Source organism: Balaenoptera musculus, chromosome 9 (genome assembly GCF_009873245.2).
Source record: "Balaenoptera musculus isolate JJ_BM4_2016_0621 chromosome 9, mBalMus1.pri.v3, whole genome shotgun sequence".
In the NCBI taxonomy this organism is placed as follows: Eukaryota; Metazoa; Chordata; class Mammalia; order Artiodactyla; family Balaenopteridae; genus Balaenoptera; species Balaenoptera musculus.
In genome coordinates, this window is record NC_045793.1 from 43,604,048 (window position 1) to 43,631,605 (window position 27,558).

Sequence of the window (27,558 nt, forward strand, 5' to 3'; positions counted from 1 at the left end):
GCCTAGAATTGTTACCCCAGACTAGCGTACTCATTTAACTCAGAAACCCTACTCTCAACAAAAGCTCAAGCCAGGGCTATAATAAAAAGCTGTCCCAAATAGGAGCCTGGTTATAACTTTAAGCCTATGTGGGTTGTTTGATAGTAAAACGTGTGAGGGTTAAATATAAGAATCCACTAGAATGTAAGCTTAATGGAGACAGAGACTTTGTGTTGTTTCTGCATCCTCTAAACTTAGTGAATGATTAACAAATATTTGTTGAACGAGTTAATATAAACCTCTCTCTAGTCAAGAAGTAGTGGTAAAACAAATATTGATTAGGATGGGCAGAATTCAGTGCAATAGTTCTTAGTAGAAGGAGTAGTTAGATGACAAATTTGGGGATGGAGATGTTGTACACAGGGTGCCTTGATGTTTTTACTGTCAGGGCTTCCACCAGCCCGTATGGTGCCTTTGTGAAAATTGTGTAAAGGTGCCCTCCCTCCGGATATATGCAGACCTGCCCCAGGGCATACCTTCAGTGAGGGAGTCATGGATAGAATGCTAGCCCCACACACCCTCAGCTGGGTGCCATTGATTAAGGCTCAAGGGGCACAACTCTAGTGGTGGCCCAGGTCAGAGGCCCACCCAGGGCGCCTAAGTCATATGGGGCAGGGCGGTTATACCCTAGAGGCCAACCACTGTGCTCGCTGGTCCTCACTACATCGTTCAGATTTCACGTTTGAAGCGTATTTAAATCCTCATGGAAACTGGTGTGAAATTTACCTTTGCACTATTTATTCTACCCCCTCTGCAATCCAATGCAGTCCAACCCACCAAGCATAGCACATCTGCTGAGAGATAAGGACTGAACAAGATAGGCTAAAACAGAGTTCCTCTTCTCTAGGAACTTTCAATCCAGCAGGAAAGATCACACACTCCGCACACGGCTGGGTGAGATGAGAATGAGGAAAACCAAAAAACCGACTATGAACGAAGAAGGAAGCCATCCCCCTACCGTTAGGCAGAGGAGGCCGTGTGGCAGAGGCAGAGATTCCCAAGGCAGAGCTGGGGATAGGGGCGTGGGATTGGGAAAGACGTGTGAAGCAGAGGGAACGTCCTCAGCCAAGACATGGAAACAAGAAAATGTAGGAAGCGTTTGGACCTCGGTGAGTCATCTCGCTTGGCTGGAGCCTGAAAGGACGCTGGATTTGAGAGTGGGGAGAAGAACTGAGGCCAAAGTGGGAAGACCTTAAATGTCTCCCTGAGGAGTTTGGGCTGAATTTCTGAGGCAGCTGCAAGCCATCGAAGCTTCTGAGTGTTTTCACAGCGGGAACACTTACTCACTGGAGAGGACAAACGGTTAGCAGGAATCCTAGGAATAAGGGGCTTTTTATGTGCAATGAACTGAAATGCTAATTAGAATTGATTTTTACTTCTTAATGTCTCCCCTGGAAGGCCACTCTTAGGCACTATTAGGGCCTTCAAATCATTCTGTGCATTTCACAGCACCACAAAACTTCAGTGGTGTAAGGAAGCAAATGCTTCAGAAGCATTTACAGCCGTGGTTCTCAAGTGAGGGCAATATTGCCCCCTGGGTTATATTTGGAAATGTCTGGACACATTTTTTTTTTTAATTAATTAATTAATTTATGGCTGTGTTGGGTCTTCGTTTCTGTGCGAGGGCTTTCTCTAGTTGCGGCAAGTGGGGGCCACTCTTCATCGCAGTGCGCGGGCCTCTCACTATCGTGGCCTCTCTTGTTGCGGAGCACAGGCTCCAGACGCGCAGGCTCAGTAATTGTGGCTCACGGGCCTAGTTGCTCCGCGGCATGTGGGATCCTCCCAAACCAGGGCTCGAACCCGTGTCCCCTGCATTGGCAGGCAGATTCTCAACCACTGCGCCACCAGGGAAGCCCCATGGACACATTTTTGATTGTCACAAATGTTTGGGTGTGGGTGCTGCTGGCATCTAGTGGGCAGAGGCCAGGATGCTGCTAAACATCCTTCAGTACACAGAACAGCCCCTCGCAAAAAAGAATTATCTAGTTCAAAACACTGATAGTGCCAAGGCTGAAAAGCCTTGATTTTCAAGGTGATATCTTGGGAAGGATACAGACTTTAGGGTCAAACCTGAATACACCCTCCAGCTCCACAACTTACTAGCGGTGTCACCTTATGCAAATTGCCTACTGTTTCTAGCCTCAGTTTCCCATTTCCAAAAATGAAGCATAAAACACCAAACTCACAGAGTTATTTTGATAATTAAAATAAAATAATGTATTCAAGATGCCAAGCCCCACACTGAGAATGTCAATTCCCTTATTAGTTGAGATGATGGGTTTTAACGGTATTTCAGGAGGTATGAGCTGCCTTTATGGAAGTGAACAGACGGTATTACCATATACATTTAGATAGGCTATTATACAATGTTATCTGTATATAGGAATTGTATACATCAAATAATTATCAGGGTGGGATTATAGCCATGGGAGGCAAGTAAAAGACAGCAGATCAAATTGTATCTTTTTGGGCTTCCCTGGTGGTGCAGTGGTTAAGAATCCGCCTGCCAATGCAGGGGATACAGGTTCGAGCCCTGGTCTGGGAAGATCCCACATGCCGCAGAGCAACTAAGCCTGTGCACTACAACTGCTGATCCTGCGCTCTAGAGCCTGAGAGCCACAACTACTGAAGCCCGTGCGCCTAAAGCCCATGCTCTGCAACAAGAGAAGCCACCGCAATGAGAAGCCCACGCACCACAATGAAGAGTAGCCCCTGCTCGCTGCAAGTAGAGAAAGCCCACGTGCAGCAACAAAGACCCAATGCAGCCAAAAATAAATAAATAAATAAAATTAATAAATTTATTTTTAAAAAATTGTATCTTTTCAAAGTATCTCCATTTGCTGGACTAACAGCTGGCTCCTAAACAGTATGGCTCTGAAGACTTAGTTGGTTTTTCAGAAAACTTCTCGAGAATGACATTTGTGCTCTGAAATCTGCTTAAAATGGAAACTTGCAGTACTTTCCACAGAGCAAATGGGTGACAATATAATCAACTCCTGCCCTTCGATCTCCCAATGAAATCAGTGAAAAGCATATTTAATCTAACCACTCTAGGAAATGCAAAGCCTCCAGCTCCTAAAGATGGCTCTTCAAAGTGAGCTGAGCTACAAAATCCCAGTATTCTCCTTTATTGGGAGATAAAAGGATTATTTCTACTCAGACCTTGGGGCTGAGCTGAGGCCAGAAAAGCAGTGAAATTCAGCTGTCACTGTGCATTAATAGGGGGCAGCCTAGAGGCGGTGGGTCGATTAGATTCAGGACTGGAAGCAGCATGCTGCCTTAGGCTGTCTTAGTTCAAGGATGCAACCCTAGTGGCGGCCCATGCTGGAGGTTTAGTCTCCAAGTGGCCAGTTCCTGCTCCTTACCTTCCCCATGCTTCATGCCCCTTGCAGAGTCACTGGGAACCTATTTTTCTTGTGCACTGAGCCCATGAAGGGGGAGCAGTTGGTATCTAGAGATTTTAAGTGAAGCAGAATTTATTCCTGGTGGGTGGAGGGGCCATCAGTGGACCTACAATGAGTCCAGGTGATTTGTTTGTTAACAAGGAAGACTACCTGGTTAATATTTTTAAATATTTTTTTTCATATGTTGGGAACTTTATGTACTTCAGGTTTATTTAAAAAATTAAACATTTTAACAGTTATGCCTGATTGCCTGATTTCTAAAATTTTAAACTTAAAATTCACTTTCAATTTCTGATCATTGATGACCTCTTTATCTACGAATATAACCTGAATGTTAACTATTTTTAGCATGTTATGTCTCATCTGCTTAGCTGCAGGACTTTGGCGACTTCCTTTTGTTTTTTATAGGAGGTCATAGCTAGATATGAGGAGGTATGACCTAACTTACCTAACTCACAGCCTTTTCTGTTCCTCAGCTCCTCAGCTCAGGCAGAACCAGGAACCCTGACAGACCTAGAATAATTGTGGCAGAGACAGGTTAGCTATCCACCAAATCCTTTCTTTGCCCCCAGGGCACACAGAGAGACTACATTTCCCAGTCTCCCTTTCAGCAGGGGGTAGTCATGTGACTAAGTTCTGCGTCTAGGAACATGGGAAGAATCCATATGTACCATTCCCAGGCCTGGCTCAGATAAACCCCATGAGTAATCCTTCACTCTCTCTTCCCCCCTCCCCAGACTGCTGGATGCTGATGCTAAGCAATACCTTAGCAGCCGTCTCTTAAGAGTGGCAGAATCTCCATCTGCTTGAGTTTCTGAATGACTGTGTATCCATCCCTTTGACCTTTACTGTTAATTGGACTTTAATTGAACAAGAAACAAACTTCTATTTTAAGGCTGCTGTATTTGGGGGTTTCTCTGGTATAGCTTCTAGAGTTTCCTTAACTAAAAGCAGAGGTTGGGTCTTCATATGCAAGCGCTGGTCATAACACAAACCTAAAACATGTGGCATTGGCCTAGTGAGCAGGCAACAGGTATAAGGAAACTGATAGGGAAAAGCTGGGGACACTAGAGATGCATTGGATAGAACCGTTATATATGATGCTTGGAAGGCAGATTGTGTGCCTACTGAGACTGGACCCCCAGGGAGGGTACAAGGGTGGTGTGGAGTTAGGACTCTCCAGAGAAACAGAACCAATAGGGTATATATATGTGGAAATTTGTAATAGAAATTGACTCATGCAGTTATGGAGGCTGAGAAGTCCCATAATCTGCTGTCTGCAAGCTGGAGAACCAGGAAAGCTGGTGGTATAAATTCAGACCCAAATCCAAAGGCATTTTCATGGAGAAATACCAGGGGAGATGATGGTATAAGTCTAAGTCCAAATGCTGGAGAAAACAGGCAACCAATGGTATAAATCTCTAAATCCTAGTCTGAAGTCCCAAGAACCAGAAATGCTGATGCGCGAGAGCACGGCAAGATGGATGTCCCAGCTCGAGCAAATTTACACTTCCTTTGCCTCTTTATTCTATTCAAGCCTTCAGTGGATTGGATGATTCTCACTGGCATTGGTAAGGACGATCTTCTTTACTTAGTCTACAGATTCAAATGCTTCCAGGAATGCACTCCAGACACACCTAGAAATAATGTTTTGCAAGCTATCTGTCTAGGGCAATCAAGTTGACACAGAAAATTAACTACCACAGTGATAAACAGAATGTTAATAGTGTGTGTTTGATTGCCACCAGCTGTGTTTAGCAAGTATCAAAAAAAGAGATGAACTCAGACAAGAGGTTGGTTGGTTTATGAACAAAAATGAAAGGAAGTTAAAAGAATGTTCTAAAATTTGGGATCTTGTAGAGTTGCAAGGGTCAGTTGCTCCTAGCCCCTCGTAGCAACAGCAGCTATATACTTTGCGTGGGCCGGGTACAAAATGAAATGCGCATGTGTATACCTTCTGAGTGTGCAGGTCTTGTGCCGATGAAGCCTGAACCCAAATTCAGTTATTACAGTGAGGGGTTTAAACCAGCAATGAGGGGAAGATCAGACTAAGGATGTGACCTCCCACCTATGGTTTCAGGTGGCCTCAAGCTAGCTTCCATTCAGTTAGGGGAAAGGGATTGGGTGAGGAAGCAAAGAAACAAGTCAGGCCTGAGAATTATTTTCAGAAAGACTTTTTGAATATGATTGCTGGCATGTGAAACTGACTGGAAGCAAATAAATCAGAAGTCTACTAAGTTTTTTAGGAATGATATTGCCAGATGAACCATGAGGTTTATATCTTTGTCAGTACTTAGAAATAGCAGACTTTAAAATTTTTACCAGTCCTGTGAGTGGAAAATTGTATCTAATTGAAGTTTAAATGGGCACTTTCCTGATTTATCAATGAGGTTGAGAATCTTATTTTTGGCTATTTCTCTTTTCCCTCCTATGAAATGTCTGTTTGTGCCTTGCTCATTTTTCTTCTATTTATCTTTTTAAAAAATATATTTGATTGATTTTTAGGAGTTCTTCATACATTCTTCATACATTTTCCCAGATTACGTGTTGCAAATAGCTTCTCCCACTTTTTGGCTTGACTTTTAAATATAAATAGAGTCAAATTTATCCATGAGTTTTTTGGTTTAATGTACCTTGTATCTTGTATCTCATTTAAGAATTCCTTTATTCTAATGTCATAAAAATAACACCCTACATTTTCTTTAAAAATTTTTAAAAGTCTTACATTTCACATTTAAGTCTATAATTTCCTGGAATGTAATTTTGCCTAAGAATTGAGGTGAAGTTCCAATTTCATTTCTTTCCCTATGATCTTCTGACATGTATCAAGTTCTCATATATGTGTAGTTCTATTTGGGGGCTGTTTTATTTTCCATTTTTCTATTGAATTGTGTCAATACCACACTCTATTAATCATTCTAACTTTATGATAAATCAATATTTGGTACAGTAAACCTCTACTACCTTGTTCTACTTCTCCAGAACTGTCTTCATGGCTTTTTCTTGGCTCTTGAAATTTCCATGTATGTTTTTAAATTGGCTTGTCAAGCTCAATAAAATGTCCCGTTTCAATTTTGATTGGAACTGCATTAATCTGTAGATCATTTGAGGAGAATTGACATCTTTATGGTACTGAATCTTACTATCCACGAACATGCTATAAGTGTCATTTATTTATATATGTATATATATATATATATATTTTTTTAAACTTTGGGTTTATTTATTTATTTATTTATGGCTGTGTTGGGTCTTCGTTTCTGTGTGAGGGCTTTCTCTAGTTGCGGCAAGTGGGGGCCAGTCTTCATCACGGTGCGCGGGCCTCTCATTGTCGCGGCCTCTCTTGTTGCGGAGCACAGGCTCCAGACGCGCAGGCTCAGTAATTGTGGCTCACAGGCCTAGTTGCTCCGCGGCATGTGGGATCCTCCCAGACCAGGGCTCGAACCCGTGTCCCCTGCATTGGCAGGCAGATTCTCAACCACTGCGCCACCAGGGAAGCCCTGTATATATTTTTCATAAAGTCCTTTATGTCTTTTGCTGAAGGTGTTGTTTGCAGAGAAGCCATTTTACTCTCATGTACTGATGAAGAAAGGTACTTAATGGGCTTATTTCAAGTTCATTTAGTTAGAGGTGAACAGGACTCTAACCCAGTTCCTAATCTGAAGATTTTTCTTCACCTCGTTCTTCCCCATTTAATTGGAAACATGTACTTTGGATATAGCATGGATCACATCACATCTTCTAAGTCATAATGGACAGACTCAGTTATATCAGATATGTTATACTTCATCTATTTCATGGGTGCACCTCCCCCATCTCCTGCCCCCATGTGATAAATGTTCTGTTTTATAGGAGTAAACACCCCTGGGCATCAAGAGCAAGCTTATTTATGAAAGATAACCTATGGGATTGGAAACCTCATATTCTCTACCTCTCACCTTCCGTGCACTTGTTTTTGGGAAAGTCTGTAGATCATTTATTAAATAGTTCTTTCTTTTCCTTTCTGTCAGCCTTTGAGGGGGAGAAATAGGCATACTTGCCAGAAAGAAGAGTGATTCTTAAACTTGAATTTTGCAGCCCATGTTTACAAAGTGAGCTTCTGTTCACACTAATCATTGCTTATGTCCCCTCGTTGAGGAGCAGTAATCCTGGGGTACTAACACCACTGGAGATCCTACTTACCAGACAACTCCAGAGCTACTTGGCTGTAATGACAGAAAACCAAGTGAGTTCTGCTTATGAATAAGATATAGAGAGTATACAGGCTTTTGAAACCACCATCTGCCTGCTCCTCATTCCAGAAAGGGGTCAGTGATGCTGATATAAAGATATAGATAGACCACTAAAAAATAGGTGTGATGGACATATAAACTTGTATTAAAGAATAAAAACTGACTGTAGCCACTTCCACCTTTGGGGAGGAGTAATGGCGTACTGTGTATCAGTGGGAAAATGGATCTCTATGTGGCTTTGTAATATCTCAGGGACTAGAGGATGGGGGAAACCCAAGAGTGCAGGGACTGGAAAATCGAGTAGCAGGCAGATATGGGGCACTCTGGAGAGAGACAGGGGCCCAACCACAGTGGTGAACGGCCTGCTGAGAAAAAAGGGGTGGGAGACACCCCGGGTGGTGGGGTAGCTGACAGAATGTGGAAACTTTTCATCATCTCAAACCTAAGGAAAATAAGGTGAATTCCATGGTTCATTGGACCAGGAGCAGAGGGGACAGAAGAGCTGTTGGAGGTGAGACAGTGGGGTAAGGACCCAGAGGGACAGGGAGAGAGGACACAGCAGTCTCCTGGAACTGGCAGAAACCACAGGACAAGGGTTTAAAGCAATCTGATTTAAATCTGAAAGTACAGGAAGACCTCAGCCTACTTAAACAAAATTAGGTCACCTTTTAGATTTTTAAATATATCAAAACAAAACACTTCGGGAGATGACTCTGGAATAGTGCTCTGAAGGCCAAGCACAGCAGGGAGGCTGGTGAAAGACAGCCATGCCAACAATCCTGTTTGGGTGTTTTAATTAAAAAGATGGTTTGTCTGTTTTTTTTTAGCTTGAGCTCTTTTTTCAGTCATTCACCACCTTCCTTTCTGTCATGTCCTTCTTTCTGAGAGGGAGCTTGATGTAGAGGAGAAAACATAGGCTTTCTAGCCAATCATATGTGCATTTGAATCCTGCTGTGCCATGCGCTACCTATGAAAACAAGCAAATTGCTTTACCCTCGAGCCTGTCTTCCATGTGCAAAAGATAGACGATAATATCACCTTTCAGGGTTCTGTAAGGATTCAGGGAGGTAAAGTACGGAAAGGACCCAGAAGTGGCTGACAGTAAGTGCTCTGTCTGTCCCTCTGTCTTGTCAGTCTGTGTTGACAGACGGAACAAACAAATGGATGGTGGCCAGATCATATTTTAAGATGGAACTCTGACCCACACTCTGCAGCAACCAGCCCAGGAAACCAACCCATTATCTACAGTAACCAGACCAGGAAGCCAACCTGCTATGTGCAACTCAGACTTGGAGGAAGTCAGACCACTGTCTCTATCTCGCAGTCCATAAGCCAAATAAGAATACCTGTAACAGTCTACCCCAAATAGCCAAGACTTGATAAATGACTGACAGCTTCTTTAATATTTGCCCCTGTTTTTTACTTAAAGCCATCCTGAGAAAGCCAAATATACACCCGTAACCCATCACACAGGATGCCATGCTTCTAGTCAGCGCACTTACAGCTGCCACATGCCAACAGCCACCAATCAGGACGTACTGGAGGCTCTCTCACTCCACTGCCTGCTTTTGTACTTCTGCCAAGAGACAAGTGATGGTGGCTGAGTCCCTTGCTATAGCAAGCTTTGAAAAAATAGCCTTTGTCTGTTCTCATTTGGTTGGTCTTTGTTTATTTCCACCATCTCTTTTTTTTTTTCCTGACTCTTCCCCTGTTATGGACTGAACGTTTGTGTCCCCACAAAATTCATAGGTTGAAGCCCTAACCCCCAATGTGATGGTATTTGGAGATGGGGCCTTTGGGAGATAGAGTTAGATGAGATCACGAGAGCAGGAACCCTATGATGGGATTAGTGCCCTTATAAGAAGAGACATTAGAAAGATTTCTCTGTCTCTCTCCTCTCTGCCATGTGAGGAGATAGCAAGAAGGCAGCAGCGGACATCTGCAGTCCAAGAAGAGAGCTCTTACCAGGAACAGAACTGACTGGTACCTTGATCTTGGGTTTCGAGTCTCTAGAACTGTGATAAAATAAATTTGTTGTTTAAGCCACTCACTGTGGTATATTGCTGTGGCGCCTGAGCATACTAAAACATCCTCCTTTTCCCTATGCATCCTTCCAACCCAAAGCTCTGGACCTTCCAAAGCCCTCTGGTCCCACTACACTTGATCTGTTCACCATCACACTAGGGTCATGCACTCTGTTAAGTGACAACTCACTTGAAAAGCTCCCCAGGCAATGCAATGATATATCTATATATCTATACAGATATGTATAATTTAAAAATTAATATGATTTCCATTTGTAAAAGATAGAGATAATTTTTTAAGAAATGAATATATGTATACAGCCTCAGCGTTAGACCTCTCAGTATCCAAGCACAAAAAAAAAAAAAAGAGGAAAATAAAAATCAACTAAGATTCTACCACTCAGAGATAATCACTATAACATTTAGTATTTGTCCTCCCTGACATTTTCTATCTATGCATCCAGCTATCATCTATCTGTACATGCACTTATATATTCTATTGTATATTATATATTCACACATTTATAAAGGCAACACCATACAGCTTTCTCCTTCTTAATCTAATACATCGTAACCATCTTTCTAAGGCAATAAGTATACTATACAATAATTTTTAGAGCTGTAGTATTTCATTGTATGGCTGTATAATTAATGTACTTAATCCCTCATTGTAGGATGTTCATACCTTTTTCAGTTTTTCCTGATTATAAACAATAATTCGTATATTTCCTTTTCTTTCCCTTAATCAGTAGTTTATTTCCTTATAGCATATAAGGTAGCAATCATGTGTATTTATTTTTTTACTTATTTACCTATCCATCTATTTCCAAATAGTTGTTTAGTTTTCTCAACAACACTAATTTTCAAACAATCTCTATTTTCCTATCAGTTTGAACTACTTCATCATACCCTAAATACCTTAGGTTTCCTTTAGAGTTTCTGTCCTGTTCTATTCCCCCTTTCATGTAATTCTATGATTGTTCAACAACTATTTGGTGTATTTCTTTGATATCTGATATAGGAAGGATGCCTTCATCCATCTTTTTTTTCAGACAAATATTCTGATCTTTGACCATCGCCAGCCACCCACAAAGAATAAAATGAATGTATCCCCTCTGATTACTCTTGTTCTTCTAGAAGAACCAGAGTGCAAAGACTAGACCAGCATGAGGGAGGCACAAGGATCTGTGCTGAGCCACAAGCAAATGATAGATTCTTCATGGGTGGAAAATTTCCCAGCAGCCTGTGAACACCTCTGGGTTATACTCGTCACTCAGAGTGGAAGTCAGCTGCCTGTGACAGTGTCTCCTACTAGACCAGAGGCTGTCAAACATGGGTCCACATTAAGATCATCCGAAGAGCTTTTCCAAAGTAATGATGCCCACACCCCACCCCAGATGAAGTAAATCAGAATCTCCTAGGCAGCAGTTTCTGGGTACTGGTGCATTTGAAAAGCTCCCTGGGAAACACTCTTGTGCAGCTAGGGCTGGGACCCAGTGCACGAAACTGTAGGCTTCCTATAGTCAAGATCCATGCTATTTACTCCTTAGCATTCTTGGTCCTTTGGACCACTCCTGACACGTGTTGGAACACAGCAGAATTGAACTGAATTCAGATGAAGACACCAAGACTTACACATCTCTACTAATTCTCCTAGGGAAAGGGATACAGATTATTAGTGCCCAATAATGAATCCTCTTAACTTTCTCTCAGTTACACTAAAAGAAGTAGCTTCGATGTGGAGGAAAATGAGCTCTGTCTTGGTCCAGTAAAGGTAACAGCTGAAAGTCTGAAAAGAGGAAGACTTAGAGAGAATCTAATCTGTCCCCTCATTTTAACCCCTTGGAGTCCAGAGAGGTTAAATGACTTTGCAAGGTGGCACAGCTCTTAGTGGCACATCTGGAACAGAAACGAACTCTTCTTACTCCAGGGATCGGTGTTATACCTTGCTGCCCTTGTGTGAGCCTATGTGGGTGAGTATGTATATGTGTGTGCATATGGGCGTGTAAGTGTGTGTGTGTGTATGTGAGACTGGGTGTTTCAATGTGTGTGTACATGGAATGGGAGGAGGTGTGGAAGCTCCATGGGCGCAGAGCTGGTCCCCTCCTTCAGAACTAGTCGCATTAAAGTAACTAGACACCCAGGAACACTTTCTCTTTTCTTTCGGGCACGTTGGTTTGCTGTGTTCTCTCCAGGTTGTCCTCAGAGGCCCAGCAATGTCTGCCTGGGAAGCAGGGTAGGGTTCCAAGTCTCAGCACCGATTATGTAGGCGGTGCTCGGCATTAAGGTTTGCTGAAGCGGGATTTGGGGAAGGGTTGTAGCTGGCAGCCTGAGGCTCATTCTGCTGTGCGGTGGTGTGCTGGGACAGTGGGGACGGCATGAACCATGCCTTGACTGTCCTAGGGTCCGGACTGTTCTGTGGATAGATGGCAGTTTTCTTGTGAAAGTAAGCCAAGCAGAAATGTTTGTCCTCATGTTTTGCTGAATGTGCGGCTTCCTCCCTGCACTGTCCTCTCTTTTCATCCCAGAGTCCTCCAGGGGCCCTCTCTCCCAGACCTACCAGACTAGGGTGACCCTCAGGTCCTGGCTCAAAGGCTGCTTCGAAGAACTCTGCTGGCACAACTTGGCCAGGCCCAAAGTCCTCCTTCCTCACTTTTTAGGGAAGCCACGTGGAGAAAGCAGAGCCTGCCCAGGACAGCCTTTGGGGGTCTGACCTGCCAGCTGGGCCCTGATATAACAGAGCAAGCTTGTTATAACCAGAAAACCCAAGCTCATATTTGCTAGAGGAAAACCGGTACAGAAGCAAAATTAGCTAAGAGTTGGGTAATGCAGATGAGAGACTTACCTGAGCAGCTGGAAATCACCGTCTCATGGGCTTTACTTTTGACCCAAATAGTTCTGATCACAATGGCATAGATGACACTGTGGAAAGGACCAAAGATACTATTAAAATGTCTGGTGGGTCCATACTGTGAAGACTGCTCCCAGTTCCCTGAGTGTGAGGTGTGGAGTCAGAGGTCTCTCAACCACGGTCTGCCTGCCTCTGTAGAGTCACAGTAGATGGCAGCTACTTCTTTTTTTTAAGCCAGGAGGCTTGGACCTGGTGAAGTTAACTGATTTCTCCAAGATAACTCATGTGGTCAGAGGTATAGCTGAGGTTGGAATCCAAATACAGGGTTTGGGGTCAGATTTAGATTTGTAACCAGCTCTACTACTTGCTGGTTATATGACCTTGATTTTAGACAGGCTTTCATGTGCCTCCATGATTCCCGCCTCGAGTGTTCACATCACTGTGTCATCCTCTCCCCTTGAGTGTGGCTGGACCTGTGACTTGCGTCTAATCGATGCATTGGGGTGAAAGTGATGGGATGTCTGTGATTACACAAGTGTGTAGCACCTGTCTTGCTAGTGTCTCTCTGTATTCCTAGCTTTGAAAAAGCAGGTTGCTGTGAGTCCTACAGCCCCAGGAAATCAATTCTGCCAGGAGCCCAGGGGAGCTTGGAGGAAGATCCTTCCTCACTTGAGCCTCTGATGACACCCCAGCCTTGGCAGACACCTTGATGGCTGCCTTGCCTAAGCAGAGGACCCAGTTAACCCATGTCCAGACTCCTGACCCACAGAAACTGTGAGATAATAAGTGTATGTTTTAAGTCACTAGGTTCATGATAATATGTTACCCAACAATACATAACTAATACACTGAGCGAAATAGGAGGAATGTTTGTGTCCCTCTCCTCCCCCAATTTACATGCTGAAATCCTAATGCCCAATGTGATGGTATAAGGAGGTGAGGCCTTTGGGAGGTGCTTAGATCATAAGGAGGATGAAGTCCTCATGAATGGGATTAGTGCCTTTATAAGAGGAGACCCCACAGAACTTTCTTGACCCTTCTGCCATGTGAGGCTACAAGGAGAAGTCTGCAACCTGGAGGACAGCCCTCACCCGAATGTACTGGCAACCTGATCTCAGACTTCCAGCCTCCAGAACTGTGAGAAATACAGTTGTGTTGTTTAGAAGTCACCTACTCTGTGATATTTTGTTATAGCAGCCCGAACCCACTAGACACTGGGCCTCAGTTGAGACTGTCAAATCGAGGTAGTAATACAAACCTCTTAAGAGGTTTATAGGGATCAAATGTGACAACATTAAAGTGCTATGCACAGGGCTTGAAAATTAGCAGAGGCTCAATAAATGCCATTTTCTTTCCTCTCTTTCTTCCCCAATTTTCACATAATATCACACCTACTTTTACATGATATAATCTGTACCTAAAAAGAAAAAAAGTGTTAACGACTCAAAAGCATTAGCAAATTTTGTATCCTTTGTCCCTTTGATAAATATAAACATGCATGCCTTTCTTTAATTAGTTATTTGACATTTCTAATTTATTAAGAACCTTGACTAAAAACTTTGAGACAAAGCACTTCTTCATTTTAAAACTGCACTAACTTCCCTCTTGAGAATCACTTGGTTGAAAAAAAAATCAAGAGTTCTAGTTTGCAGTAGCTGACAAAGCACTAATTGCTTTTAATGATCTTTAGAATATACCTTAATTAATGGCTGTGGTAAAACCCTCCTTATTGATTTTCCCCTGCTCAGAGGAGCGCTCTGAGTGTTCCAGGAAAGCTCGGGGCCTTTTTGGAGCATCCTCACTCCTTCTCATATACCTGCCCAGGGACTTTTCTGGAAATTGTTTGTCTACATTAAAGAAAAAATGAGAAAGAAAACTGCTAATGAGTCTATTCTTTACCCTAAGTTGAATATTTGTTAGAGCAGGGAAACTTTTTCCCAGGTAAATGAAATACAAGGAAAGGTTACAACCACCATCAAGCATTAATTGTGTACTACAATTGCAACCCCAGGACTTAATTGATCAATAATTCAAATATTTGTTGACCATCAACCATATGTACAATGGAAAATTAAGAAAGATTTTATGTGTTAGGGGTTTGGGCTTTAGTCACCCGCACCTCGTCTCCTTAGGATCAATCAGGCAGGTGGAAAGGCAGTACCAGCTTTACTGTTAGCCAGGAAAACTAATAAGTAAGATGCCTCTTTAGTTTATTCCCCAAATCCAGCCACTTCTCAGGGTGTAACAGTCATGCGTCAGAGAGGACTCTGAATACATTGATTTCCTTCTTCTTGCTGATTTCTTTCATCTAATTAATCAACAAGTTCTGTGGACTGTCCTTCAAAATGTCTCCGTCACCTGTACCTTCCTCTCCATTCCTGATCTTCACTATCACTTCGGACCCTTATGATCTGTTTTTGTTTAATATTGATATTTCGATGATTTTTTTATTGTGGTAAAATAAACATAACATAAAATTTACCATTTTATCCATTTTTAAGTGTATAGTTCGGTGGCATTAAGTGCACTGACATTGCTGTGCAACTATCACCATCATCCATCTCCAGAACTTTCTCATCTTTGCAACTGAAACTCTGTACCCATTAAACACAGAAGTATGCATTACTTTCACAAATTAATATGGTCATCCTTATGCAGGGGCCATACTAATCTTCTCTGTATCATTCTAATTTTAGTATACATGCTGCCAAGCAAGCACCCCTTATAATCTCTTGCCTGATTATTTGCCATAGTCTTCTAACACCTCCACTCTGCTAACATCTTGAATGCCCACACCTCCTGCCATCAGAACTGGAGCTCTGGGACAGAGCAGCATTCCCTGGCTTAAAAATCCTCCAGTGCCTCCACTTTCCTACAAGATGATATCCAGTCTCTCAAGCAGGGCATCCAAGCCTCCCACAATCTGTCTCTGCTTTCTTCATCTCTATCATCCTGCCTCCCTCCCTGCCCACTGTCTCTCAACACATTTTTTCTGTGTGGGCAACAGGAGAAATCAACTAACTAACCCCGATTCCATGCTTAGTTTGTGGTTGACTTTGGGTGAATGTGAGATCCAAGGTCTTCCATTCTCTGTGTCTGCTTTCCTTTCTTCCTGAAAATATTTTTTTTAGCCCATTCTCCATATATCACTTTGCTGTGAAACCTTTCTGAGCTGCCTCTGTTCCTCAGTGACAGTTAGCTCCCCCTTCCTTGGGGCTCCATGCTGGTGTAACACTAGGCACGCTGACTTTGTCTATGGCAGTTGTATCTTAAGATCAAGCAGACCTAGAAATAGCCCATTCTCAGAAACAGAGCTGAGGAATAGCACCTCCATTCTTTTGGGTCAACTTCTTCCATGGTCTTTTCTTTATCTCCACTCCCTCAGCAGGTGTAGCTTTTCTTCAAGTTTCTTAAAAATCTGAAACCTAAGGGTCACTAAGATTGAGTAAAAATACCTCTTCCCTGCAACTGGCTGGTTTATTTCTTGATTTATGGAGACAGTCCAGACAAAGACCCATTTTCCTTCATTACCTTCATGAAGGCAGCTCCTGGCGGTGGGAGAGTGCGGGAGGTCCCAAGCCAGAGGAAGACCTTTCAAGTGGCATTAAGTACTCAAGAGGATGCCTGAGGCCAGTTCCTGAGTCTTGCTTCTGGATTGTGTATGAGAGTGTCAGGAAACAGAACAAAAATTCTCTCTGTCCTCAAGACACATGGAGAGCATTCCACTCAGACCAAAAGTGCCCCCTTTCACAAACGCTGCAGGACTCAGCACAGGCCTGGGGACTTTGAAGGGTGCCCATCACAGTCTTGGAGCCACAGGCTCCATCTCTGCCTCCACTTTGCCTCATTTTGGGGCCCTGAGGATGATGTCCAGTTGTGCTCTGAAGTTCTCAATTAGACGCCAAGCATAGGGAGGGGGAAGTAGGGGGAGCTGATGCTTCACTTAGCACGGTCCTTTTTACTCTTCTCCTAGCAGGGGCTTAAGGATGCTCCCTGACCAAAAGTGTCTCTCCCCTTTATTACTTATTTCACTAGTACTAATGCTATGAAGATAAAATATAGGGAGATACAAGAGTATATAATAGAAGGCTTGGCTTGTTCTGGGGGTCATGGAAGCCTTCCCAGAGGAGGTGAAATTTCAGCTAAGATCTGAAGGATAAAATTGATTTTTTAAATGCAAAAGAGGATGATCATTCAGGCAGAGGGAACAGCATGTGCAAAGTCGCTGAAACAGGAGGGATCATGTGCATTTGAAGAACTTAGAGAAGGCCAGCATGGCTGAAGCATGGTGAGTAAGGTAGCTTGTGTGCCTTAAGATAAGGATGGAGAGTGAGGCAAGAACCACATCACACATGGCCTTTAGTGCAGGGTTAGAGGTCTTGGACTTTATCCTGAAACAATGGAAATCCACTGAATGGCTCTAAACAGGAAAGTAAAATGATTGATTAACATGTTTTTTCAAAGATCAGACATTGTTCAGTGTGTATAATTTGTTTCTATACCTATGTATATGCTGGTGTATGAATTGAACAGTCCTGGAAGGGTATATAGCCCGGGGTCCCCAACCCCCGGGCCGCGGACCGGTAGTAGTGCATGGCCTGTTAGGAGCCAGGCCGCACAGTAGGAGGGAGCGGCCGGTGAGCGAGTGAAGCTTCATCTGTCACTCCCCATCGCTCGCAATTCCACCCAAACCAGGCCCTCCCTCCCCATCCCCCCATCCCCCCACCCCCGCCTGTGGAAAAATTGTCTTCCACGAAACGGGTGCCTGGTGCCAAAAGGTTGGGGACCACGGTATATAAGAAATTCTTAACAGTGCTACTTCTGAGAGGGGACAGGGCAGAAGTGGAAGGAAGATTTTTATTTTTCATTTCATACTCTTTTGTGGCTAGAATGGGGAAATCTTCCAGAAGCGCTTCAGAGAGCTCCCATTTCATTGCTAGAACTGGATGACGTGGCGTTCCTGAACCATATCACATGCTGAGGGGAGGGGTTTGCCATGAGTGGCTTAGAGTGGAAATGGATTGGGAAATTCAAACACAAGCATCCACCATAACCTGGCAGGCTAGTGATAATGGCTTTTTCAAAAGACCTAACTCTTGCCACCCCTCAGGTAAAAATATATAAGATGTCACTTCCTTCACTGATGCGATGGGTCATCTGACCTTGGCCTTGGACTTCATGTCATGGACAGTGTGGCTAGGATCTTGGGCCCTTTTCCCCACCATGGCCTTGTAGGCCATAGAACTGTACTGACCTCAGCCTGGGGCTTTCCCACAGTCTGTTCCCATTTCCCCAAGCAAAATAAGATGGATTTTTCTTTTCGTGTAACATAAATCAGTGCTCCATGACAAACGTCCTTTCTTCCACTTATTCCTTTGCAATTGTCGGCTCTGGATCTTTTAAGCCTCTACCTTTGTCTCACAGAGTAAAAATGATAGGAGAATGAGAAATCAATTAGGTAGCAAGAAAATAACCATAGCTAAGTAAAGCAATTACACCAGGGCTGAAAACCTTTCCCAGCAACAGTTAGACAGTTGTGTCAAATAAATTTTGAAACAACAGGAGTTGTGTTGACCCAGAAAAACAGTGTATTGCCTTTATTGTCAGTCACTGTGGTTTCAAGTCTTGGGAGCCTGATTTAATTAATGACAGAACAGCTAAATCTTTATCCATACACAGCTCTCATGACAGTTTGCCACTGACAATACAACTCCTTCCTTCCTCTCTTTCCCTCCCTCTCTGCCTTTCTTCCTTCCTTCTTTCCTTTCACATATATTTATGGAGTATCTACCATATGCCAGAAACTGACCTAGGCACTAAATAACCAGAAATTTCCATACTAGGGGTGTGTGTGTCTCTGTGTGTGAGAGAGAGAGAGAGACAGAGATGGAGTGACATGACACTTCTGTCTGATTGATGAAGTTCATCAGTCAGGTCTGCATTGTTTATTTAATCAAACATTTATGAAGTGTCCATTGTGTGCTGGGTTTGGAGTCTAGAGATTAAGAGACAAGAGTCCATGTACTCAAGAAATGTAGCCACACTAGCAGGCAATGACTCTCCCGTGAAGCCTTAATGGCAACATGGACAAACTGAGGCGGGATGCGGCCTAGGATTGGCAGGGGCAGCTCCGTGTGGGGTTGGTATTTGAAATGAGACAGAAAGAATGTGAATCATTTTGCCAGAAGCAAGGCAGGGTGAGTCTGGAGGAGTGCTCAGGCATAAGGAGTGATGTGCACAAAAGCCCAGGGTGAGAGGAGTGTGGGTGTTACAGAAACAAGAGATGGCTTGTTATGGCTGCAGAAGTGGGTGCAAGGAGAGTGTGTGAGCAGCTCTCCAGGAATAGCCCAGAATCTGAAAAGGACCAGCGATCAGTCTTAGCAGATATTAAATGTATATAAGCTAGACTAATGAAAACAATGTGGTGTTAGGGGCAGAAAAACCACTAAGTTAGTTATTTGTGTGTTTTCTCCTTTTCTTAACTATGTCAATCACTACTAACTGGAAACAAATGAAACATATTCAAAGTGAAGAAACAAATGACAAACTAGGGAAATTTTTGCAACATATTAAAAAAGAAAAAGGTTATTGCACAAAGAATTCTCTAAAGATAGAGAATAGAGAAATAAAAACAGAATAAAGTGAAGGGAATAGAAAGCTCAGAAACATAAGAGCATTTATAATATAAATATGCATATGATAAAATACCATTTCATACCATAGAGAAAAGATAAATCACTCAGTAAGTGATATTGGGACAAATGACCCAGCATTAAAAAAAAAAACCAGACAAATTTAACTTAGAATCTCTAATTCATATTACATAAAATCAAATTAAACATCAAAATCAAATAAAAAATATTTAAGGTGATATTTTTAACATACTCTCAACACTGAAATTATTTTCAAATAATTAAAATTATAAATCATTAAAAAGTTAAAGTATAGATAAGTTTGTGAAAGGGACAATTTCCTAAGAAAGAAAAGAAATGAAAAAATGTAAAGAAAATTGTGTGTAGATGTGAATACATTAAAATATAAAATGCTTATTTATTTACAGAAAGCCATATACATTTCATTCATATTTTCACATGCATTTATATAAAGTTTTGCAAAGTGCTTTCCTATGATTCTTTTTTTAAATCGAGTCATTTGACTTTCTAATTTAGGTATTCATGATTTCTCTCCTTGATTATGTCAGTCTTATTAACTGAAAGCAAAATAAAATCACATTCAAAATGAAAAGGCAAACTAGGGACAAAACAGGAAATATCCTAATCGTATAAAATAGGAAAAGTTTTTATATAAAAAAATATCTCTAAGAGAGAGAATAGAGAAATAAAATAAAATGGAGAAAAACGGGTAAAAGAATACGAATAGGTAATTTACTTAAAAAACAAAATAATAACGAACATATAAAATGTGTTCAACCTCATCTGTGATGAAAGAAATGCGAATTAAAACAACAATAGTATATATGTATTTTTGCCTATCAATTTGGTAAGAATATACTATATATATGTATATATATATCTGTATATAAATGTGTCACACATGAGCTCTTTTGTCTACTCAATCTTGGAATTAAGAATTTAACCTTATCTGAAAGAGTCACTAGCAACAGAATCAAGCTCAGGGTACCAAAGTGTGATTAAGAAAACAACAACAACAACAAAAGAGCTGAGCTTTAGCTCTGAGATGAAATTATAGCAACTTATCCCTCAACTAGCTGGCAAACAATCCTTCACAACAACTCCATCTGGGCCTGGTCCTTGGTTCAAGAAGCGGGGAGTTGCTATGCTGCATCCCCCAGAGAGAAGCTTCTCTCCCGCAGAAGCCTGGCCATGGAAGAGGAAGAGGGAAGATGATGACTGAGTAGGTAGGAAATGCTTCAGGGAGCTCAAGGACAGACAGAGCAAGGTCACTGAATTTTCATGGTTCTACCCCAGCTGGAAGCAAGGAGCAAGGAGCAGGATTTACTGAGGCCTTTGTCTGACAAGGGCTGAGTGATTTTGAAATCATCCCCTTTAATCATTAAATTAGACTTTGCGTTTTCCAAGGACACTACAAAAATGCACAAGTTGGGCCGTAGGCAAGTTGGAAGGAGAAGAAGAGGCAGCTCGAATTAATGGGGGAAATTTCAGACGTGAAAGCCCCGCATGAGGGATCTGGCCAGACAGCATGTTGTGAGCCTGTGGTTCACGGCTGCATCCGCCCTGCTGAGCAGGGGTTTTGACTGATTCAGGAGCTGATGGGAAATTAATCAGGAGAGAAGCAGGGACATTGCTGCCACCGAAATCGTTATGTCAGTTGCCTGTGACGGCCTGAGTCACTTCCTTACAAATACTTTCTTACCGCTGCAACTGGCCTGTTTCCTCTTCCATGGGCTTCTTTTAATGTGGCTGTTACTTACCTTTGATTGATTGTCTAAATAACCTTCATCTTCCCTTCAGGTTTCCCCCCAGATTCAGCTTGGTGGAGAGGAGAGCAGTAAGTTGAAATACAATATAGATGTTAACTTGTAGATTGAGCAGAGATGACTGGACAATATCTAATCTCAGTAAGGCTGAGGGGCTAACTGTGGGAATCACTCTGCTCCTGTCCAGCTCAACCTCTGATGCTGATGGAGAGCAAGTCATTTTGCGTCTTTTAGCCCTAAGTCTACTCGTGAAAAGTTTAGGGGCTGGACTATGTGGTGGATAACATTTTTTCCAGCTTTAGTATCTTAAGGGACTAAAGACGAACAAAGAGCAAGAACAAGAGATTCCTATGATGTCAGAAAACACTTGAAAAATACCCAACCACTTAATCTAAGAAATGCACATTGAAACAATGAGGTACTTTTTTAAACCTCTGTGGTCAGCAAAGACTTAATAAAGAAATGATACCACCTTCCTCTGGATCAGGGGAGGAAAAATGAGAGCTCTTGTTTACTGTTGGCAGGAATACACATTTTTTAATAGGGCAGTTTATGCATATGCATCAAAAGTCTTAAATGAGCATCATCTGTGATCTAGCAATTCCATTAGAATGAGTTCTGAGGAAATAATCAGAGACTCATGAATAATTTTAAGTACAAAGATTTTATCACAGCATTATTTATACTATTGAAACCCAAAGGCTGATTGATCTTCCTTTGCCCAGGACGAATTACATGACACTCGATGGCAGGCTTGGGGACACTCAGAAGGTGCAGGATGAGCAAGGCCCATGTACTACTCAACATGCCAGGTGTCTCCTGCACTTCCTGATCCCATCCACCCATGCAGAGCCATCTCTTTCAGAGATGATCCTGCCATCTGACCAAGGGAGACCCTGCCTTGTCCCGGTGGTTGTGGTCTTCTCTGTTGAAAGACCGTCTTTGGCCCACCATTGGCTGCAGGACAAAGGGAACATACTATGGCTTGGTTCCTAAGGCCCTTCACAATTGAGTCTCACCCCATCCAGAAAGAGCTTATTGCCAACTTCTTTTCCATTGGCACTGCCTGCCTGTCCTTTCCTGTCACCATACGCACTCTGACCCCTGGTTACCAGGGAAACTGCTTTCTCTCCACCGTCCCCTTCTCCTATCTGAAGCCTTCCCTCCTTCAAAGGATGCCTCCAAGAAGTGTTCCCTGCCATTATTTGACCTCATCGCATACATTGTCTAGCATATTTTTGTGTGTTCTTCATTTTTTTTGCTCAGTTTTGTTTCAAGTTTGTCTTTTCGATTATAAGATCTCTGAAACTGGTACTACTACGTCTTATATTTGAAGGTTGCATGATATAGGAGAAAGAAACAGGGTATGGAATCAGACAAACCTGGGGTTAAATCCTGCGTCATGTTGGGTAAGTTACTTAACCTCTCTGAGTTTGAGTTTGATCACTTATAAGATGGGGATAATAGTTATTTCATAGAGCTGTAGTGTGGTTGATGAGATCAATGTTAACCACTTGGTACAATGCCTGCCCCACAGCACATACTCAGAAAATGTCAGTTCCCTCCTCTTTATCCCACTTTGGAGGAGTTGAGCTTAGCACGGAGCAGCTTTAGATAATATCTTGTCCCCTAGCCCGTTCCCCAAAGGACACTAGGAGCAGTGAGCGACCTGTAAGGGAGGAGAGCGGCAGTTGGTGAACCGCGAAAGCCCCTGTATGGGTCTGGCCTGCTGGCCTCTTACCTGATGATTGTCAGGGGGATGAAGTACACCAGGAAGGCCACGATGGTCATGTATGGGGTCCAGTAGGAGTCGTCGGGCCACAGGGCCCAGCACTGCACTTCACCATTGGAGAGTTTCCTTTTCCCAAATATGATAAGGGTGGGAATGGAGAACAGGAAAGAGAGGCTCCAGGCAATCACGCTGAGGACCTTGGCCTGCTTTTCTGCTCAGAGAAAAGAAAGGGATGCTTGGGCATCTGGAAACATCCTTTGGGGGCACGCTTGGTGTCTAGTGTGGAAAAAGATCATGGTGGAAGAGGGATTCTGGAACTCTCAGAGCCTCAGTTTCCTCATGCATAAAATGGGGATAATAGGACCAGCATCTAAGGCTGATGCAGGGATTAAAAAGAGTATGCTTACACAGAAGCTAGAACACTGCCTGGCATAAGGTCAGTGTTCCCCAGTTTCTCCTCTTTTTCTTCCCCGATTTACCTGCTTGACTTGAGATGCTGATGCATCCATTCCTAAAGTATTACGGAGCTCAGTTTGTACCGCATACATTTGATAGGTTGCTGTGCGAATGCTTGTCTCTTGTACCTTGCCCATCCTCAAAGGCAAGGATGGGACCTTTGGTCTGTCTGTCATCCTTCTCTCGTACCTAGCACTGTGAAGCACTGTGACAGTGTTTGAAAGCTGTTTGCTAAACGTTAAGTAACCTTCTTTCATTTGAAGGAACAAGGGAGGAATTGTAAGGCAGAGAAAGAACACTGGACTTGGTTCTAGAGAGCAGGGTTCATTCAAACCAAGCCCCGAAGCCTGGTAGATATGACCCTACACACTAGATTTGGGCTCTTTCAGATGTGATATTTTGACCTTGGGCAAATCACTCAGTCTCAGCCTGAGTTCTTCTCTTAAGTGGGATTAAAAAAAAATACACACTCTGCTCACCTAACCAAGTCATGATGAGGCTAGAGAGAGACATTTAGTATACATGAGAGTGCTTTTTGAAAACAGTTGTTTTGATGTGATGCTTTCTGTTAAGCTGTTGTTGAAGGTCTTCATCTTCATCCCCATGGTGGCTCTGCTGTCTGTGCTGACTGGTCCTGGTGGCCCTTCTTCATCCAGGGTCAGGAGACCTCCCTCCACCTTCCAACTTTCAAATTGGAAAGCAGGTGCATGTTTCTGGGCGGGGAGGGAAATGTAGAGTCCGGTGGTATCGTAGAGAGGTGTGTAGGGTGTGGTCAAGGAGCTATAAAAAGTGAGAACAATTCTAGAAGAAACTAGGGACTCTAGTAGAATCTTGAATCCCAAATACTTGGGAGAATAATATCTGGGGTTCTGTTCTTGCTGAACTGTCACTCTGAAAAGAGTTATTAGAAAGATTTAGAAAACAGATACTACTGGCACACTGAACAAGCAGGAACCTCGGGGTGGAATTATAATACAGTCTTTTTAGGTCTTTCCGTCGTCCCCGTACATGGATCCAGTGATCCAGTGGAGTGGGAGCTCTTCTGCCTCTGTTTGAAAACTCAGCCCCTTGGTGTCAGTGATAATTAGGCAGTTAAAAAAGCCCCTGCAGTCACCTTAAGTGGTAAACAGTGCTTCAATGTAGTAATGAACTTAAAAATTAATAAGTAGAATCCCAGATAATAATAAAGATTCAAAATTCCTAAGATGACTTCAAGTTAAGTCTTCTCTCCTCAGATGGGCCTGCATCAGGCATGAACCTGGAGTCTGGGAAGGGGGCCGAGCCCTCTGCTTGCTTTTCTCATCTGCTGTTCCTACTCCTCCTCCAGGCTGCCAACAAGTCTGGGGCCTCTCTAAGCTGGGGTGCGGGGGGCAAGGAGGGGAGAGGGGACAGGAGAGCTCTTACTTGACTAGTAGTGTCACAAGATGGCTTTTTGTCCTGGCTCCTGTTTAAGGCGGATGCTTCATCTCCGGAGGAACTTTCCCGGGTTCTCTGGAAACTCCTCTCCAGTTCCCAGTTGCCTTACTTGGTTGGCCTCTTTCCACTGGCTGGCTGCTCCCATTCCTCCCTGGTAACCTCCAGCCTCTTTCCTTTTCATGTTCTGGTAGCTCAGGCTGAGGCTGGGTGACAGCCAGGATCTTCCAGACCTGTCCTGGAGCAGGTCCACAAAATAAACCCTCCAAGGGCCAGTGTGTGCAGTGCAATTTAAAAAACACGGACAAAATAACATTTTTCCATGGTTAAACTAAACTACCACTTCTTCAAAGTATTAAGTATTTAAATTGTTTCCAATTATTTTGTATTATAAACAATTCATATGCATCTCTTTGCACTGCTCTGGTTATTTCCTTAGGATGAACTCTTAGAAACTGAAGGTTTGGGCAAATATAGCTAAGTTTCCCCCAAAGTGTCTACAATTTATGGCTCCCACTGGAAGTGTACAGAAGTGTCCTTTTCCTTACAGTCGCCCAACACTGAGGATTCTTCCTCTTAGTCTAGTTATCTTGTTGGTAAGATTTCCTATCCAAATGTTTAATCTTGCAGTTCTTCAATTAGTAGAAACAATAAGGGAAATAAAATAAAAATTAAAATTATTTATAAATAGTAAACATACTTAAAAAGCAAAATGACAAATAGGAAATATTTGTATATGACAAGCAAAGGGCTAATATCCTTCTTATAAAGAACTCTGGCAAAGAAATAAGATCACACCAATTGAAAAAGTGGGCAAAGGACATGACAAAATTATGAGAAATTTTTAAGAAACAAAGCGACAAATAAATGAACGATATATAGAAATGATCTTTTTGACTACTAAAGAACTGCAAGATTTCTTTCCTAGAAAGATATTTTCCTCACCAAAATGATGAAAGTTTTACCCATACCCATACCCTCTCATGTTTAAAATTTTTACTTTTTCAATCCAATTGGAATTTACTTTGTAATGAACTGTGACATGTAGTGATCTATTTTTTTAAAATGGCTAGACAGCTATTCTAACACCATACACTGGCAAATTCATTCTTTTCTAACTGATTTGGAATTCTATATGCTTTAGATAGGTTCCAGTATCATATTGTTATAATTATCAGAGTTTTATATTATATTTTCATACCTGCCACTATATCTCGCTCTTCATTATGGGTTGATGTTTTTCTAATTATTCTCACAGTTATTTTTACTAAAGAGCTTTAAAACTGACAACTCCTCTGGAGTTGCTGGCTAAGGAAATTACCACTTTAGTGAAAAGCAATAAAACACCAGTAAAAATTCCCGACCCCCCATTTCTGCTCTCCTTCCCTTGGTTTTGTTACCATTGCCATGTGCTTGCTCAGCCACTGGAGGGTTCCCCCTGGCTTCCACTGGCTCCATTTTCTGTGCTGCTCTGTGGGGAATCTCTTTCTCCCGCCTTCTCTCAGCTCCGTCACATAAACCCCCAGCCCTGCCCCTCACAGCTGCCCTTACCTTCCAACGTGCTGGAACACCAAGGTGACTCTAGCCCAGGGTTCCCTGGACCTTCTTACACCCTGTTCCACCAACTGCCACATCCTATAACCGTGCGGATCTTTTCAACTTCCTGCAAGGCCACGCAGCTTTCCTAGGGGGCTTGGCATCCTTGTTAATATTTAATCTGCTCCCTGTGTGCTGGGAATTCCTTGAAGTTTCTGGTCTTTGGATGGTGTCTTTCCTTGGCTCCCATCCCAGCTGCAGGTCTCCTCCTATTTGTATGCTTCTTCCATGACTTCAGTTGGGATTGGGCAGAGGAAGGGAAGATGGCTAATTTCTGTTTCCAAGCTTGCATCTTTCCCTGAAGCTATTAGAGATGATTATTTGCCAAGTGCCCTAAATGAAGCGTCTATTAATTTTATAGTGAGGAAGTAAATTGCTTTACATCTTTTAAAGAACACTATAATATTCATTCCTGCCTTTCCTGTAACTTAGGACATGATTTATAATATTGCACAGTATCTCCCAGAACCAGTCATATTTCCCATAAGCTAAACAGTTGATTAATTTTTATCTAATGAATACGGTGGTGAGACATGTAACTGACCATGTTTCCCTCTTGACTGTGGATCCCAAAGCCTCAACCTCCAGCAAGTGTCCTGGGACACCCCTCACATGTTTTCTTATACTTATGTTCACTTTACTCCTATTTCTTCGCCTTGAAATACTCTGGTGTGGGTGTCTTTTTGTACACCAAATGCAATCCTTCCCAGAGCCTGCAGGACGTAAATAAGTGGTTGGCTGAGTAAGAGTATCACACTTTTGCATACATATATCATAAAATGTCTCTCCCATTTACCCTCATCCCCTCCCCTGCATCCTTCTCTGCCGGAGAAGATGCTAGAGCATGACGCTGTCTGTAAAGCTTGGTGCGAATTGCACACCTTCCTACACTCACACAACCTACAAAAAGCCTGAGAAACAGGTATAAATTCGATCTTAAAATTACTTTCAATTGCACACAACACACTGATATGTTTCTGGTATAAAAATTCCCTAAAGGCATGTAAGTCCCTGTGTTCTCTATGGAGAGTCCAGCTCCCATCCCCAGAGGTGAGGACCAGTTGGTGTGCATTTTTGCGGGCAGTTGTTTATTATTCTGAGACCTCACTTTTTCTTGCATTCTCTCACACTCTTCTCTCTCTGTCTGTACACAATATCTAGCATTGTTTTGAGTTTTTCTTTACAATAATGTTATCATACAGTATGCATACTGCATGTATGTTGTTTTTATTACTCAATATATGATGTAGATGTTTTCATGTCAATGCATATTACTCTCCATGGCTCTACCACCTCCTCACTGAGAGACAGTAATCAAGGACACCTAAACCGAACCCAGACCATCTGGGTTCAAATCCTGCCTCTGCACCTACTAGCTGTGTGACCTTGGGC

The 27,558-nt window shown here is 42.6% G+C and overlaps 1 protein-coding gene and 1 non-coding gene across 4 annotated transcripts in view; both read right to left on the minus strand.

Moving 5' to 3' along the window:
* Positions 1 to 27,558, minus strand: part of NPSR1 (neuropeptide S receptor 1) — a 141,051-nt gene that overhangs the window by 7,185 nt on the left and 106,308 nt on the right. For all 3 annotated transcript variants that reach the window (XM_036863889.1, XM_036863890.1, XM_036863888.1), the window contains 2 exons: positions 22,711 to 22,912; positions 12,545 to 12,621 (listed from right to left, as the gene is read on the minus strand). In XM_036863889.1, coding sequence (XP_036719784.1) covers positions 12,545 to 12,621; positions 22,711 to 22,912 — 279 coding nt within the window. The remainder of the gene's footprint in view (positions 1 to 12,544; positions 12,622 to 22,710; positions 22,913 to 27,558) is intronic.
* On the minus strand, positions 15,162 to 15,269 carry LOC118901420. The gene has a single exon (XR_005021392.1). It is a non-coding gene; the product is annotated as a U6 spliceosomal RNA (small nuclear RNA).